This window comes from Manis pentadactyla, chromosome 11 (genome assembly GCF_030020395.1).
Source record: "Manis pentadactyla isolate mManPen7 chromosome 11, mManPen7.hap1, whole genome shotgun sequence".
Classification (NCBI taxonomy): Eukaryota; Metazoa; Chordata; class Mammalia; order Pholidota; family Manidae; genus Manis; species Manis pentadactyla.
In genome coordinates, this window is record NC_080029.1 from 30,112,847 (window position 1) to 30,131,751 (window position 18,905).

Sequence of the window (18,905 nt, forward strand, 5' to 3'; positions counted from 1 at the left end):
AGCAGCTAGGAAACCCGGGGAACTCTAGATGACCTAACTCCCTGGGTGGCATCGCAGCTCTGAAGCCCCTCACGGTGATAGCAATGGCGGTGTCAGTAGGAGACCTGGAGTCTGCACAGGTGGTGGCGGCCGAGCGGCCCATGCGAGCTGGTGGCAGGGGAGCAGTCTGTGTGAGCCGGCGGCAGCAGCAGCAGCAAGCTGCCTGTGTGCACGAGCCACAGTGATGCCAGAGGGGCCTGGGAGCGGCCTGCATGAGGGGTGGCAGTGGCGGCGGAGTGGCCCAGGAGCGGTCCGCACGAGCCCGCGGCGGCTGCAACAGAGGGGCCTGGGAGCAGCCGCGCCCTACCCCAACAGTCACGCAGAAACTCCTCTCAGCGCACAGCCACCTGGGCCAGACCCAAAGGCTGCCACCAACATGCGGCTGCCCGGTGGAGGTGCCGCTCTCGCAGGAGAGCACACCCGGGGCACCTGCCACTCCTCCCAGGGCTCTGCACTACCCGGACGGAGACCCCAACCACAGCAGCTTAGGAGATTAACCCAGAGGCTGTTCCAGGAGTGCAGGTAACCGACACAGGAAGCGGAGAAGGGCAAGGTGACCAGCAAGCAGGAAAGGACTTTGGTCTCCCAGCTGACACATGTGCTGCCTGCCTACAGCTACCTCTATCACCATGAAAAGGCAGAAGAATATGGTCCAGTTCAGAATTACCCAGACAACCCTCGAGAGAGGGCCTGAGGAGATAGACTTCACCAATCTCCCCAAAAAACAATTCAAAATGAAGGTCATAACCATGCTGATGGATCTGCAGAGAAATATGCAAGAGTTAAAGGATAAAGTTGGGAGGGAGAATAAAGAAATAAAACAATCTCTGGAAGGACTTAAGAGCAGACTGGATGAGGTGCAAGAGGCAGTTAATGGAACAGAAATCAGAGGACAGGAACACAGAGAAGCTGAGGCAGAGAGAGATAAAAGGATCTCCAGGAATGAAAGAATATTAAGAGAACTGTGTGACCAATTCAAATGGAACAATATTCGCATTATAGGAGTACCAGAAGAAGAGAGAGAAAAAGGGATAGAAAGTGTCTTTGGAGAAATAATTGCTGAAAACTTCCCCAAACTGGGGGAGGAGATAGTCTCTCAGACCATGGAGGCCCACAGAACTCCCAACACAAGGGACCCAAGGAGGATAACACCAAGAGATATAATAATTAAAACAACAAAGATCAAAGACAAGGAAAGAGCACTAAAGGCAGCCAGAGAGAGAAAAAAGGTCACCTACTAAGGAAACCCATTAGGCTATCATCAGACTTCTCAACAGAAACCTTACAGGCCAGAAGAGAATGGCATGATATATTTAATGCAATGAAACAGAAGGGCCTTGAACCAAGAATACTGTATCAACCACGATTATCATTTAAATATGAAGGAGGGATTAAACAATTCCCAGACAAGAAAAAGTTAAGGGAATTTGCCACCCACAAACCAACTCTACAGGGTATTTTAGAGGGACTGCTCTAGATGGAAGCACCCCTAAGGCTAAATAGATGTCACCAGAGAAAATAAACTTACAACAAAGAAAGCAGACCAACCCAATACTAACTAAAGGCAAAAAATAAAATCAACTACTCATAAAAGCAGTCAACGGAAACACAAAAGAACACAGAATAAAACACTTAACATATAAGGAATGGAGGAGGAGGAATGAGAGGGAGAGAAAAAAAGAATCATCAGACTCTGCTTATAATAGGTTAATAAGTGAGTTAAGTTAGACAGATAGTAAAGAAGCTAACCTTGAGCCTTTGGTAACCACAGACTAAAGCCTGCAATGGCAATAAGTACATGTCTTTCAATAATCACCCTAAATGTAAATGGACTGAATGCACCAATCAAAAGACACAGAGTAACAGAATGGATAAAAAAGCAAGACCCATCTATATGCTGCTTACAAGAAACTCACTTCAAACCCAAAGACATGCATAGACTAAAAGTCAAGGGAAGGAAAAAGATATTTCATGCAAACAATAGGGAGAAAAAAGCAGGCATAGCAGTACTGGTATTAGACAAAATAGACTTCGAAACAAAGAAAGTAACAAGAGATAAAGAAGGACATTACATAATGATAAAGGGGTCAGCCCAATGAGAGGATATAACCATTATAAATATATATGCACCCAATACAGGAGCACCAACATATGTGAAACAAATACTAACAGAATTAAAGGAGGAAATAGAATGCAATGCATTCGTTCTAGGACACTCCACACACTACTCACTCCGAAGGACAGATCCACCAGACAGAAAAAAAGTAGGGACACAGAGGCACTGAACAACACACTAGAACAGATGGACTTAACAGACATCGATAGAATTCTACACCCAAAAGCAGCAGATACACATTCTTCTCAAGTGCACATGGGACATTCTCCAGAATAGATCACATACTAGGCCACAGAAAGAGCCCCAGTAAATTAAAAAAGACTGACATTCTACCAAATAATTTCTCAGACCACAAAAAGGCATAAAACTAGAAATAAATTGTACAAAGAAAACAAAAAGGCTCACAAACACATGGAGGCTTAACAACATGCTTCTAAATAATCAATGGATCAATGACCAAATTAAAACAGAGATCAAGCAATATATGGAGACAAATGACACTGACAGCATAAAGCCCCAACTTCTGTGGGATGCAGCGAAGGCAGTTCTAAGAGGAAAAGTTTATAGCAATCCAGGCCTATCTAAAGAAGGAAGAGCAGTCCCAAATGAATAGTCTAAAGTCACAATTATTGAAACTGGAAAAAGAACAAATTAGGCCCAAAGTCAGCAGAAGGAGGGACATAATAAAGATCAGAGAAGAAATAAATAAAATAGAGAATAAAATAATAGAAAAAAATCAATGAAACCAAGAGCTGGTTCTTTGAAAAAATAAACAAAATAGATAAGCCTCTAGCCAGCCTTATTAAGAGAAAAAGATAATCTACACACACCAACAGAATCAGAAATGAGAAAGGAAAAATCACGATGGACCCCACAGAAATACAAAAAATTATTAGAGAATACTATGAAAATCTATATGCTAACAAGCTGCAAAATGTAGAAGAAACGGACAACTTCCTAGAAAAATACAACCTTCCAAGACTGACCAAGGAAGAAACAGAGAATCTAAACAGACCAATTACCAGCAAAGAAATTGAATCAGTAATCAAAAAACTACCCAAGAACAAAACCCCTATCCCAGATGGATTCACTGCTGAATTTTATCAGACATATAGAGAAGACATAATACCCATTCTCTTTAAAGTTTTCCAAAAAATGGAAGAAGAGGGAATACTTCCAAACTCATTCTATGAAGCCAGCATCACTCTAATACCAAAACCAGGCAAAGACCCCACCAAAAAAGAAAATTACAGACCAATATCTCTGATGAACATAGATGCAAAACTACTCAATAAAATATTAGCAAATCAAATTCAAAAATACATCAAGAGGATCATACGCCATGATCAAGTGGGATTCATCTCAGGGATGCAAGGATGGTACAACATTCGAAAATCCATCAACATCATTCACCACATCAACAAAAAGGAAAGAAACCACATGATCATTTCCATAGATGCTGAAAAACCATTCAACAAAATTCAACATCCATTCATGATAAAAACTCTCAACAAAATGGGCATAGAGGGCAGGTACCTCAACATAATAAAGGCCATATATCATACTTAAAAGCGAGAGGCTGAAAGCTTTTCCTCTAAGATCGGGAACAAGACAGGGATGCCCACTCTCCCCACTGTTATTCAATATAGTACTGGAGGTCCTAGCCATGGCAATCAGACAAAACAAAGAAATACAAGGCACCCAGATTGGTAAAGAGGAAGTCAAACTGTCACTATTTGCAGATGACATGATATTGTACATAAAAAAACCCTAAAAACTCCATTCCAAAACTAGTAGAAGTAACATCTGAATTCAGCAGTTTCAGGATACAAAATTAATACAAAGAAATCTGTTGCTTACCTATACACTAACGATGAATTAACAGAAAGAGAAGTCAGGAAAACAATTCCACTCACAATTGCATCAAAAAGAATAAAATACTTTTTATTTTATTTATTGGAATAAATCTAAATAAAGGAAGCGAAAGACCTGTACGTTGAAAACGACAAAACACTCTTAAGACAAATTAAAGAGGACACTAACAAATGGAAACTCATTCCATGCTCTTGGCTAGGAAGAATTAATGTTGTCAAAATGGCCATCCTGCCTAAAGCAATCTAGAGATACAATGCAATGCCTATCAAAATACCAACAACATTCTTCAACAAACTGGAACAAAGAGTTTTAAAATTCATATGGAACCACAAAAGACCCCAAATAGCCAAAGCAATCCTGAGAAGGAAGAATAAAGCAGGGAGCTTCTCGCTTCCCAACTTCTAGCTCTACTACAAAGCCACAGTAACCAAGACAGTTTGGTACTGGCACAAGCACAGACCCAAAGACCAGTGGAACAGAATAGAGAGTCCAGATATTAACTCAAACATATACGGTCAATTAATATATGATAAAGGAGCCATGGACATACAATGGGGAAATGACAGCCTCTTCAACAGCTGGTGTTGGCAAAACTGGGCAGCTGCATGTAAGAGAATGGAACTGGATCATTGTCTAACCCCATATACAAAAGTAAATTCGAAATGGATCAAAGACCTGAATGTAAGTCATGAAACCATAAAACTCTTGGAGGAATACATAGGCAAAAATCTCTTGGACATAAACATGAGTGACTTCTCCATGAACATATCTCCCCGAGCAAGGGAAACAAAAGCAAAAATGAACAAGTGGGACTGTATCAAGCTAAAAAGCTTCTGTACAGCAAAGGACACCACCAAGAGAACAAAAAGCTATCCTATAGTATGGGAGAATATATTCATAAATGACAGATCTGATAAAGGGTTGACATCCAAAATATATAAAGAGCACACACACCTCAACAAACAAAAAGCAATAATCCAATTAAAAAATGGGCAGAGGAGCTGAACAGACAGTTCTCCAAAGAAGAAATTCAGATGGCCAACAGACAAATGAAAAGATGCTCGACAACACTAGTCATCAGAGAAATGCAAATTAAAACCACAATGAGATATCACCTCACACCAGTAAGGATCGCCATCATCCAAAAGACAAATAACAACAAATGTTGGTGAGGTTGTGGAAAAAGGGGAACCCTCCTACACTGCTGGTGGGAATGTAAACTGGTTCAACCATTGTGGAAAGCAGTATGGAGGTTCCTCAAAAAGCTCAAAATAGAAATACAATTTGACCCAGCAATCCCTCTTCTAGGAATTTACCCTAAGAATGCCGCAGCCCAGTTTAAAAAAGACAGATGCACCCCTATTTTTATTGCAGCACTATTTACAATAGCCAAGAAATGGAAGCAACCTACTAAGTGTCCATCAGTAGATGAATGGATAAGGAAGATGTGGTACATATACACAATTATCAGCCGTAAGAAAAAAACAGATCCTACCATTTGCAACAACATGGATGGAGCTAGAGGGCATTATGCTCAGTGAAATAAGCCAGGCGGAGAAAGTCAAGTACCAAATGATTTCACTCATATGTGGAGTGTAAGAACAAAGAAAAAACTGAAGGAACAATACAACAGCAGAAACACAGAACCCAAGAATTGACTAACAGAGGGAAAGGGACTGGGGAGGATGGGTGGGAAGGGAGGGATAAGAGGGGGGGAAAGAAAGGGGGCATTATGATTAGCATGTATAATGTGTGTGGGGCACGGGGAGGGCTGTGCAATATAGAGAAGACAAGTAGTGATTCTACAGCTTCTTGCTATGCTGATGTACAATGACTGTAATGGGGTTTGTTGGGTGGACTTGGTGATGGGAGGAATCTAGTAAACATAACGTTCCTCATGTAATTGTAGATTAATTATACCAAAAAAAAAAAAAAAAAGGGAAACCTTTCTATCCAAAGGTGCCTGTCATTTATACAAAGATACTGAAATAGCTAAACTTTTCTGAGCATATTAACACAGATCAGGGGTGTACTACAAATCCCACATTAGCTTAAACACAGTAATGTGTTAAATTCAATGTGCTATAGCAGCTATTTTTATTTCAATTCTATCCTTACACTCTGGATAAATTTGAGGCCAAAATAGTGATTGTATCATTATTTTTTATTGACTAAACATTAACTCTGTTAACAAATTCTGCCCCCACAAATACAATAAAATTCTGTATCCAAAAGGCCACCTAGGAAACATAAGGCTCATATATTTAAACCAAATAGAATTAGACTTTATTCTCTTTAGATGGCAAAAGAGTCACCTGCCCTTACTGTTATCAGTTTCACTCAATAATGTGTAGAGAACACAATTCCGTGAAATAGTTCTTGTTAGAAACTCCAAACACCAACATATTTTAGCATGTCATAAAAATTGGAACCTTGGTTTTAAATGAAAAAGGATAATCTATTCCACAAATATTTTTATTTTTAAATTATTCCTAATGATCTTAATGTCTGGCATGTTGCAAACAATTCAAGAAAATGCATGCTTCTACAAGCAAGAAATTAATGTTTTCATCTAAAATGAACAGTGCTGGATGTAGTCATGGTGAATGAAGTAGGTAGATGGATATAGCATGGGCAGGTAAATCTGAAGTGGCTGCTGACTTCAATCAAATACAGTTGGTTTTTCTAGAGTTAAACACACTTGTCTAACCTGGAGGAGAGAAAAAAATGGAACAGAACAATTATGTGATGGCAATACTTCAGTCTCAGTATAAGGCTCATGTCATTATTGGTAAGGCAAGATTCAAGGTATGGCAGACCCTGGCATTTGTTTGGACTATCTGTGACTTGTGTAAGGATTCATACTCTGCAGATTGCCCAGAATAAATGTAAATGGCACCTGGGCAGGGCTGGTATGATGGGAAGAGTCGAAGGGCCCCGGAGCGCCCAGCCAGGGGCCTCACTTCCATCTCTCAGTAGGGCTATGAAGAGAACACTTTAATTTCTCAGATATGTTTTACTACATTTCATGGAGAAATTTATCTTCCTGGGTAAATGTTATGAATCTGAGGATTCATGGAAGACTAGGAGTATTCCTGGTGGCTGTCATGAGTCTATTCTATATCTAAATATTCCTGAAATAGCAAAACAAAGTTTGCAAATACTGCCTTTTATTTATGACTCGAAGTTAAAACTTAAAAAAATATTGTATTACTAAAAATGAGGAATGATGGCATAGGAAATTGAACTCTTTCTTGTGTTTTCACAAAAGAAGAATATCCACTTGTTCACCACATACTTCAAAATAAAAGTGACCAAATGACTCAAACGCCCTGAAAATGTGGGGCTGAAACTTTACACGTCACCTAAGTCCTCCATCATAAAGCTGAAATTCCTAGTCCAGCGTCCATCCTAAAGAACACCTGCAACTAGGAAGCCTTTGAAGGAACTAAAACTCAAGGTTAAATTTCTCTGAAAACCACTGGCGGCCTTACTTCCGCCACTCGCATCTGAATGGTGTGGAGAGACACAGGGCTGCTCTGCAGTCTTAGGGCACTCAGATCCCCCTTCCTCTGGGCAAAATTAAGAGGAAAAGCAGTCGGTCACAAGTAGCTGCAGAAATAACCTCTAGAACTCCAAGCACTTCAGGTGGAGAAAACGGAGTGGATGCATGCATTCATCTGCTAGCACTGAAAGCTGCTGCCACTGTAATACACAATTAGCTACAAAAAATATTTTCCCTTTTGGAGGTCACCATGTTCAGCAATAACCATTAGTTTCTCTTGCAGAAATAAATTCAACATGGAATCAAAATATATTCTGCTATTTTATTATATGGAATACTGCATAAAGACAATAGCAAAAACCAGTTGTACTTGTACAAGCCTGATAACTGTTCTGGAGAGAAAGAAAATAGCATTGAGAGGAAAAAAAAAAGTCCTCTAAACAACGGTTTCCTAGGTTCATCTTTCAAAATGTGGGCCAAACCATGAATTCCAGTTAACACACACCTCGGAGAGAGCCGAAATGGGATGTGCAGAACAAAGAATTTATTCAGAGATCTCTTGGGTATTTTTCTTCCTTAAAGATAATGAAAGTAAGAGGAGTCCAGGTGGGAAAGTAGCCACTTTGGGAGAAGACTGTTTTATTGAGATTGATAGCAAGGCTCTGTAAATAAATCTCCAGGATTAAATGAGGAATTTTAGAAAGACAACTTGTTTTGCGATTGTCTGTTTTTATTAAGTTATTTCTACACAGTATTCTAGTATTGCTGAAATAGTTAAGTGATGATGTTTTATGTAGCAGCTCAAAATTAGACTAAGATAAAAGACACAGTTTGTTTTTAAAAACCCCCAGCTTACTGCTCCCAGTTTGAACCAGTGACTATTTAAGCATGGCTGTTTTCCCTGGCTCCCTGTTCTTGCCGGACTGGAATCCTGCTGCTCAGATGAGCTCACATTTTGGCTCCCAAAGGGACCTTCCTTCTATACAGCACAGCCCTTGGCCCACAGACTTCCCCCTGCTTGAGAGTTCCTGATTCCTTTCCAGTGAGGGCCACACCACCACTCTGAGATGAGATCAAGGCAAGCAGCAGATTGGGAAAGGGCACTGGGTGGACAGAAAGAAGTCAGCTTCCTTGAGCAGGTGACTGGTGGGTTACTGAAGTAAGCTGTCACCTTCATTAGCTTAGGTAATTAGGGTAACTAAATTTATAGTGCAATTATTTAAAATTTTGTAGCCAACTTTTATGCACATTTTAAAAGCACTTAATCTGGTTTTAGATTCTAGTTCACAAGTGCTGCATTTCACAGTGACTGCCAGACAAAAGCCCGAGCACATCCTGTTAAGGAGCTGACCAGTTATCCCCTGTGAGGGAATCCATTTTGACTTTCAATATAATATCAGACCTTGGCTTGTTACTTTTTGGGATCTCAATCCCTCCTCTCCTTTTGCTCATTTTACTCAGGGCTGAGTGTTAGAACATATCCGCTACCTTCTTTACATTCACAGCAGTGGAAAACATGTTTGGGGCTGTCTCATTTTTCCTTCTCACAATTCTTTATTACAAAGTGATGCAAACACAGATTAACAACCAAAATCCTGCATCTTGTTGCTACTATCATATCACATATTCCAAAAGATGGAGACCATCACAGACGGTAATATGGTCAATGTCCCCTCAGAGAGTCTGCCGAGTCCTAAGCCACAGGGGCACTAAGTGTGCAGTGGTGATTTCTGTTGATATCAGAGAGAAATGAGGAGCAAAGCACAACCACCATCACACAGCACCTTACGCTTTGCTGGAATATATCCGCTCTCCGTATGGGTTTGGAATGCTACCATGCTTTGAAGGCCACCAGTGCAGTTATCTCAGTTTAAATCCTTGATTTCTAGGAAAATATGGGAAGAGCTAAAACTAGTGCTTGTGGGCCTGGTGCTATTTAAATGTGGGGCAGATTTAGAGCCACCTCTGCAGGCACACTCACCGCCTCTCCAGGGGGCGCCCGTCACTGGAGATGCTCCGAGGAATGTTGGCAGCTCGCTCTGGAGGAGGCATCTTCCCGTCTCCTTTTCCTGCATTGAGCCTCGAGGTCATGGGACTCTGCACCTGGGATGGGACTTGAGGCGAATGTGTCCCCTTGCTGGCATTCCTCTGCCACTTGTTATTGTTGCGGAAGGGAAACTTGAATTCATAGGAGACCCCTTCGTTCATTTTGTACTCCATCACTGGCATGCGGTAGGTTTCAGAGCAACTCCTATTCAGAGGACACAGAGAGAAGAAAAACTAATGCTGCTTTGTCTGGTTGCTGGAACCTCATTAACTCTCATTAGCAGTTAAAATAGATCAGCACTTTATCCTCTGTTTCAAACCATCTTTTAATCATTGGGCCCTATAACTATTTTCCTTTCAAAACCAGAACCCCAGGTTGTATCACACTGGTATTTTCCTTTGCTCAGTCCCAACTGTTGAGTCTGAGATAAGGAGTCTTGAAAAAACAATGAGGCCCACGGTCACCCCGGGGGGCAGTGGTGGGCAGGGGGTCGTTGTGCTGAGGTTGTGCTGAGGCTGCGGAGGGCAAGTGGCCAGGACGGCACAGCAGGGGAGCAGACCCCACAATGGGGCCTCAGATGAAACACCACCAGTTCCACAGGCCCTTTACTGAGTACTACATTTGAGGATATAAAAGCGCGTATAGCTTTCAACTTACTGGGATCCTGATAGTCAAAAAATTAAGTGGGGAAAAATGGAGAGCTAAATTTAGGTCCGGAGGAGAAATTTTTTAAAAGCTAATTACAGAAATTCTACAATTATCAAATCACCAGGGAACAAAAGCATAATCAGGCTCCTCCCCTCCCCCCAAAGCCAGAAATCTCCCATTGCAGGGCTGCCCCCAGGTATCAGGGCTAAGTAAAATTAAAGGCAGGCACACCGTCTTCCATTATTTTAGCCCCTTTTGGTGCCCCCATCCTAAGCACCAAACCTTAGGAAATGTGGAAACCACTTTCCATACCCTTTACCCAAACTTCCAAGGAAGGTTCAGTCAATTATTAACTTGATAGACAAATTACTGAAAAAAACCTATTCCCACTTAAGCATTAGCTCAAACTGGGCATATGAATTTCACCAATGAGAGAAAAATTACTTTATTTGAGGAATTTCAAACATTGAGAAGGTAGATGACTGGGAAAGGAAGGCTCAAGAGTGATTGTGAAAGAGTCCTTTAAGAGGCACATTAGAGAGCAAAACGGTCCAAGCCACGGCACTGCCATCCAAGAGAAATATAATTTGAGCCACAGATATGAGACATGTATGTAATTTTAAAATGGCTAGTAGACTCATTAGAAAAGTAAAAGGAAACGAGTGAAATTAATAACCTATTTAGGCCAATATACCTAAAATGCTATCATTTGAACATGTCATCAATAAATCAATATTAAAAGAATTAATAATGAGGTATTTTACATTCTTCTAACTTTGGTGTATATTTTATGCTTCTAACATGTCTCACTGCAGACTAGCCACATTACAAGGGTTCCTTAGCTACAGGTGACTTGGCTCCTGTACTGGACAGTACACAGGTCCAAAGGGCAGGTCGCCAAAGGCTTGGTCTTGATGTGGGTGGGAGAATAAGCCCAAGGAAAGGCACCATTCTTTCATGACCTTGCCTCTGTATCTCAGGGGATGACTCATTATATTTGAAATGTGTGTTACATAGTAGGAAGATAGCTACGCATGAGCAGGAAAGAGGGAGGGGGACATCGGCCAGGGTTTACATTGGCATAGATGCTTATATTCTACACATTCCATGTTAAGTAGTTCTCTAGGGATGGGGATGAGAACCCAGATAACAGACTGGCCAACACCGGTGGATCCAACACTGGGGAGAAGCTGATCTTGCCTTCACCTCCAAATACATTCTGAACTCACTGACACAGTAAAAATCCACCTCCCCTTGCCACAACAGGGCCCAGGAGAACCAAATATACTCAAAAAGCTTCCCATTCCTGACACGGGGGTGGAGCAAGCCCGAACTCCAGGAAGACTGCGCTTGTTTCCTTTGAAACCTAACCCCACTTAATGAATGTTCATCTCCCTTCTATAGAAGAGGCTCCCTATGGTTCCTTTGGTGAGACCCCCTCTGGGTCTGCCTGCTCTCCAACTCTCTGGGCCTGGGAGTTTTACTCTCTCCTTTCTTTCAAGTCTAAATCTCGACATGAACTCTTATTTCTCAAAGGCTTTTCTGCATCCGTTCTTGAAATCCTTCTTGGAAAGAGACCAAGGACCAGTCTCTGGTAACACATGTGTCCCACAACACGTCCTCTCCACGTCTCCACGACAGCCACAGGTTTTGGAGCACGTGCACATGCTGGGGTCCCTGCCCTCCTCTCTTAGACCCAGTCTCCAACGGGCACTTTTCTTAGAGTTTCCTTACCACTCGTCCCAACTCCCCAAAAGTCTAGGTCAATCTCTGCCCAAGGCTCTGCTATACCCCTTTTATTCTTTAGTGACAACGGTTTTTAAGTTCAGTAAGAAATACATTTACACTGTGATATAGCACAGCCACACATACATACCCTCCTCTGATAGCTTCCATTCTACTATATTCTGTGTGTTAATCCATTTCATTAAAAAAATACATTGGTGCAACCTCCTAAATGGATTTTATGATCTACTTAAGAGTTATTTATGATCTGTAGTTTGCAAAATACTGCTTTATGCACATTTGACAGGACTTTTAGCAGCTGATGATGTCTTATGGAATACTCTTTGCTCTGTTATGAGGGAATATCACCTTAGGCTTTGATCTAATTCCTAGCTTTGACTCTGGTATTTTTGGCAATATGCATCACAACACTTTTTCTGGTTGTTAACAGAGGTATTGCTGTAGTGTGGTTTGGCCTCTTCCATTTCTAAATACAGCATACTATACAGTATCTTGTGCTCTGGATCTGTAAACAGAATGCAAGAATGCTGTAGCCTGCAAAAGGATTATTAACAAGAAGTTATAATAACCCATGGAAAAGGTTTCTCCACCTAAAATCAGAATTAGCTTAGCTTCTCCTCAGCAATGTCTGTTTTTAACTTGTGGATCATATCATTCATGCCCACTCCTCTCTGTTGGAAGCTAGGAATCAGCACACGTAAAATAACTTTATTATCATGTACTTTCGGCACTAACTTGTCACAAAATTCCCCTAGACCATGCCCCCAGACCCCTCTGCAATTCCCTCACTGAGTTTTAGTTTTGTGGCATTCCACATGTACCTTTATAAGCGGCTTCAAGTCCACATTGCATCACGGTAGATAATAACAGAATGAGTTAATAAAATAGAAACAATAATAATGTGTTGTCAAATGCACAAGTTGCCTCCATCTTTTGGGCCTGAGTTTCTTTGTAGAATGAAAGATCTGGCACTGATAATTACTAAACTTTCTTCTAGTTCACTCTCTGAAACAGTCTTTCAAGCTGTATATAGCATTTAAGACTAAAACTGGTTAAAAGCCCCTATTTGCCCAAGATTTTGTCTTCTCTATAGTCTATATTTCATTTCCACCACTCTTAATGTAGAGTGAATGTAGCTAGAATCCTTCTACATACTCTGTAACAGAATGTAGTATGCGAAAGCCTAAGGAGGGGGAGAAGATTCATCCAGAGAACGGAGGAGGTAGGCTCCACAGCGCTGCACCTCAGCCCACCTGTGTCTGCCTGCCTTCCATGGTGGACTGTCACCATGGCTTTCTCATCACTTACTTTTCTCTGTAAAGAATGAGATTCATACCTGGAATCAAGAAGTGGGCAGTACACTGAAGAACACAGATAAAAGCTTGCCTTTAAGGACCCACACAAGAGTTCATGAAAGGATTTTTATTACATTATTCCAAGTAAAATTTGGTGTTAATCCACAATAATTGTAACACTTGTAGCTCACAATGGGCCAGGCACTACTAGCTGCACGACAACAGCTCTGACGTAGGCACCTTCCTTATCCCCACTCAGGAGATGAGCAAATGGAGGCCTGGAGAGATGAGTTTGCCTATGACTTCACAGCCAGGAAGTGGCAGGGCCAGGATCTAATCGTGGGGCAGTCTTATTTCTGTCACCAACCGAAGAATACATCTGCTCCAAGTCCCCAAACCTCCTCACTTTAGAGTGAAGATGGCATTCACTCAGGGCACAGTCTATGGCAAAATGGAAAACTAACAATGTATACAGAGCTACGATCAATGCGCATGACAACGCCAGGGCTGAAAGTGACACATGGCAGTGGCCCACTGAGACCCTAAGTTAACTGAAAAGCCACCCCTATCTCCTGGCTCCCTCTCTCAGTCTTTTCACGCTTTCTAATTTCTCCTTTAATTTCTTAGTACCCCTTACTCAACCCTTCTTCCTTGAGACACTAAGAAGTACAGACAGAAAAACAGCTGGAGAGCATATGGAACAGAACACCGCAATGCCGGACTCTTGAATCAGAAAAGTTAAATGTCTGAGGATTAGCTAGGCCCTAATAAACCACGTGACTCTGGCTTGGTCTTTGCACCAGAGTTCCTCATCTGAAAAATGAGAGCTTTTGAATCAGATGGACTCCAAGAGCCTTTCTAGCTCTAAAGCAGCCCTTTTTGCACTTTAAAACACTTGTGCTTTAAAATGAAGAAAAAACTTTGTGACCTATTGTTACTTAGAAGGTAATTTGGTCCTCTTCTTCTGGAATGGCTCTAATTGTTTTCTTTGGAAGCTGTAGGCTTAGTGACCCCCAACACAAGAAGAGTGCACCTCTCCCCTCCAGTGCCTTTCAGAACACCCCGAGTTAATCCACTACCTGGGACTCTTTCCTCTTGCCAAGAGAATGACTGTTGAAGACTCAGGGGTCACAGACACCAACAGATGAGTGCTGGTGAGTACTCAGAGCTGGGAACGGATGGGGGTAAGGGGCCCTCCTGCTGTTTGACACCCCATTCCCTGAGGGAAGCTTTCTAGCGAAGTCCACAGGTAACTTCTACAGGTGAGAAACCAAACCTGTTTTTGCCAGGACTGCTTCCATCATGCTGTCACTCTAGCTGGTCCTGTTAGCTCTTCTGGCAGCTTCTGACCCTCTCCAAGCCTCCTTCTCCTCATTGTTTTAATGGAAATAAAGCAGCCATGAGGACTTTTTAAAAGCTCAGTACATAGTAGGGGCTCAGGAATTTTGCTTTACGTGTCCACCTCCCATCCCTTCTTCTCTTTAAAAAACTTTAGTTTGACAGCAGTTCATTGAAGGTCTGCTTATTTCCCAAGAACAGGGTAAAGAGCCCTATCCTACATTTGTTACTGATGCCCACTTTATTGTTGTTAAACTGGCTTTTCCATAAAAAAAAAAAAACCCACCAATGAACCTACCCTTTCAAAACTAATGACGCTCCCATGTGAACACACACAGGTGTTGGTAATTAAACGCAGTCTCACGCTGGGTGCCTGCGACCCCCTCAGGATCCTGGCAACCCGAGACACACATGGCTGAGGGGCAGTCGGGCCTCAAGGGGGCCTGTCCTGCCTCCTACTGGGGCTGCAGGAACAGCTGACAAAGAAGAGAGTGACTAGTCAAAGAACAGAGTAATTAGTTTCGAGGAAAACAGGAGTGGGAGTGTGAAGTGTGGAGGAGAAGAAAATGACAGAGGAGCTTTATCTTTTTTTGTTGAGAACTGTAGCAGGGTGTTAATGTTTCAACTGTCCCTTTGACACTGTTTCTAAAGGCACCAACCCCACGCTTCACACCTGCCCAGAAGGCCTGACAGCTTTTCGGATGGAAACCGTAGTGAAAGGGGCAGAGTGGGTCTCGGAGGCTGGTGGGCCGAGCAGTGCACTGACCCTTCATCCCAGCCTCCCTCCCATCCATGTGCTAACGGAGGCACATTCCCAACACCTTTCTGTCATGTCAAAGGACAGCAATGGCCTAGAAATCATGTTGGGAGATCAAGACAAACACAGCTCATTTGGTGCTGGCACCACCGGGCCTAGCTCTCAAGAATGGCCAGTGAGCACCAGCCCAACCCTGCATTCAGTGGGGGCGCTGGCAGCTCGAAACTGGCCACAGTGGGAGTATTTACAGCACAGGAATCAGAAATGCTACAAATCAAAGTTCTTTTTTTCAGCAAAAGGCCAGTTTACTGGCACATCCCTGCTTATGCTGCTCTATATAGGAAGGATGTGTGCCCTAAGCATACAAAGCAGCAGTTACAAACCTGGATTCTGAGTTAGACCCAAACTGGCCAATAGGCTGGAAAGCCACCCACCTTTATGAGTCTTGGTTTCCTTTAATAAGAATAATATTAACACTATTACCTCATAGGGTTTTTATAAGGATTAAATGCACTAAGCCATCAAAATGTGTTTTTTTTCTAGGACCTGGAACATTAAATACTCAGCAAATTTTATTTGCTTTTACCAGCACACCACAGAAGATGTATCTAGACAATGTACATCCAATCAAGGACCCATCTATCCAGGTCCCTTCTTTACAGTAACAACTATTCACAATTCAATGTCCGTAATGTTGGCCATTCCATCCTATTTCCTCACATACACCTATTTCCTTCTCCTTCTCCCATACAAACTGGGGAGCCTAGAAACAAGGGGAAAGACCTCTGAGCAGACAAGATAGTATTACAAGATCCACAGGCTTTGCTCTAGCAGTTGAATCCTTAGACTGGCATCTATACCTCTGTACTGTCATTAAGGTTGACAAGTTACAAAGCTTGGTTATCTTCACTGTTTTATAACTGCCTGGCTAGAAGCAATAATGAAGGCAGTATGAAGGAGAGACCCAGGGACAGGAGACAAGAGAGGTAGCAAGAGGAGCACAGAACAGTTGGAGAAGTGCTCTAAGGACCTGACTGCCTTTCTGATCCACCTCAAGAGTCATTCCTGAATCTGAGCTCAGCAAAATGCTTAACACTGATGATGACGGTCTTGAGTAAATCAGAAAAGACCTGGTTACTAAGGTGGGGCATGTGTGTAAGGCAGTTGCAAAATATTTCTCCTACCTTCCAAAAATAGCTGAAAAATAAAGTTCTGTGTATATATTTTGCTTTCCAGAGAAATCCAGTCATCCAAAACAGAGCATTTCTGAAAGCTATTAGATAGAAATTTTACCATATTCTGATACAGGCACATAATCTCTGGGCCATCTAGGAGTTAAGTAGTATTAAGAAATACTATGCTGATCCTACCATTTGCAACAACATGGATGGAGCTGGAGGACGTTATGCTCAGTGAAATAAGCCAGGGGGAGAAAGACAAATGCCAAATGATTTCCCTCATTTGTGGAGTCTAATAATGAAGCAAAACTGAAGGAACAAAATGGCAGCAGATTCACAGACTCCAAGAAGTGACTAGTGGTTACCAAAGGGGAGGGGTATGGGAGGGCGGGTGGAGAGGGAGGGAGAAGGGGACTGAGGGGTATTATGTTTAGTACACATGGTGTGGGGGATCACGGGGAGAACAGTGTATCACAGAGAAGGCACATAGTGGATCTCTGGCAACTTGCTGCACTGATAGACAGTGACTGCATTGGGGTATGGGTGGGGACTTGATAATATGGGTAAATGTAGTAACCACATTGTTTTTTCATGTGAAACCTTCATAAGAGTGTATATCAATCATACCTTAATAAAAATTTTTTTAAAAAAAGAAATACTATGCTGAGTACAATCTGCAACATTTGGCTTAAAGAACTGAAGTACATTTAGATTGTCATTGCTACTTACTCTTTAAAAGACAGAAGTAACCCTTAATATATCTGTTTAAACATTCTACCATCTGATGTTCGTGAGCCCAAGAGAGCTCAGATATAGGAGTGGTCATGTTTGGGGCGAAAAAATAGGTTAAAGAATGTTGTCTTGGCTTTAGAAGGCCTAAGAATTAACTGTCAAAGCTTAAGAGAAACTCGGAGAAAATAATGGGCTGACAGCAAATTAACAGATTGCAACAAGCTAGCAAAAATAGCACCTGCATGCCCAAAGGAGAAAAGAAAGAGTTGATTAAATTTGTTCCATCAAGAAACCTCCCCAGAGACGGAGAAATTAAATTTTCACCATTGTTGCTGGCTTGGCAGGAGCTGGGAGGGCAGAGAGCCCCTGCGCTTCCCTTTGGGAGCAGCCCAGGCCCCGACAGCCAAAGCGTCATGAGCAGCACCAGATCATTTGAAGCCAGGTCCCAACACATGTAGACACAGTTAAGGAAAAGCTTGGTAAGTACACATTCAGTCCTCCTAGGCTAAGACAGCAGGGGTCAAAATAGTACTTTTGAGTTTTGGACAGCAAGCAGAATAAAAGTGTCATGGAACATAAAAGAAAAAAGTCTGATGGTTTGCTATGCTGAGCGTCTTTTAACATTACATGTTCAACATTTCTTGGCTACTGGTGGGAGATGTTTCAGATGGCTATTATCAGACTTCTCTATCTGTAATGGCAATTTTATAAATCTACAGATGCAAATCCTGGGAATAGTCCAAATTAGTCATTCTTTCCAGCTGCTGAGCCACATGCCGAAAGGGAGTTGTGTCAGACTTTCCATGGATGGAACTTTCAGCACTGCATGTAATCCAGAGCTCTTTATAACACCCCACACCCCTACCTGGTAGGAAATGTTCTACATGGTACATAAACCCAGCCCTGGACTCTCAGGCTCACAGCTGCCAACGCAGACCTACCTCCGTGGGGTGCAGTCATCATGTGGGGGAATAATGACAACCTTCACCGTGACAGAGGTTCTCAGGAGATCGATCATCTGCTCATGGCTCAGGGTGGCCACGGCCACCTTGCAGATCTCCACCAGCCGGCTGCCCTGCCTCAGCCCTGCCTGCCAGGCATAGCCGTAGGGCTCCACATCTGCCACAATGCCCTCGTAGTTGACATGGAAGCCAAGCTGGCCTAGCCCATTCCTGCGCAGGGTCATCTCCACTGATTCACAACCTTTTGACACAAACTAGACAAGGAGACAAAAGATATCATGGTTTGATGCCATAGGGTATTAAGTGGTGGATGTGGAACTGGAAAAACATTGCTAGCAGGGTATTTCTGAATACCCTACTGCCAGCGAAAGAGCAGTATGGTTATGTCCCCTTCACTAATTTCCGTTCACTTGGCCAAAAGGGACATACCTGTTGCATCCACTTCACTGAAGCTACAAGGAGGCCTCTAACAGAGACCCAGAACGGAGCTGGCAGCTAAGAGAAACTGTATTCTACTACCTCACTTCACCCTTAAAATATGCAAGGTAGCAGATAATCAAATATCCCTTCCCACATCTACACAGACTGGCTGTCTTCCATCCTCAGTCACCAAGGTAGTGAGGTCAGGTCACACACAGAAGGGTTTCCAACACAAGCGCACAGCAAA

General features: G+C 42.4%; 1 protein-coding gene across 14 annotated transcripts in view; it reads right to left on the reverse strand.

Moving 5' to 3' along the window:
* The window catches only part of SIPA1L1 (signal induced proliferation associated 1 like 1), a 413,448-nt gene that overhangs the window by 64,102 nt on the left and 330,441 nt on the right, over positions 1-18,905 (reverse strand). For all 14 annotated transcript variants that reach the window (XM_036913312.2, XM_036913315.2, XM_057488341.1 and 11 more), the window contains 2 exons: positions 18,218-18,492; positions 9,517-9,786 (listed from right to left, as the gene is read on the reverse strand). In XM_036913312.2, coding sequence (XP_036769207.2) covers positions 9,517-9,786; positions 18,218-18,492 — 545 coding nt within the window. The remainder of the gene's footprint in view (positions 1-9,516; positions 9,787-18,217; positions 18,493-18,905) is intronic.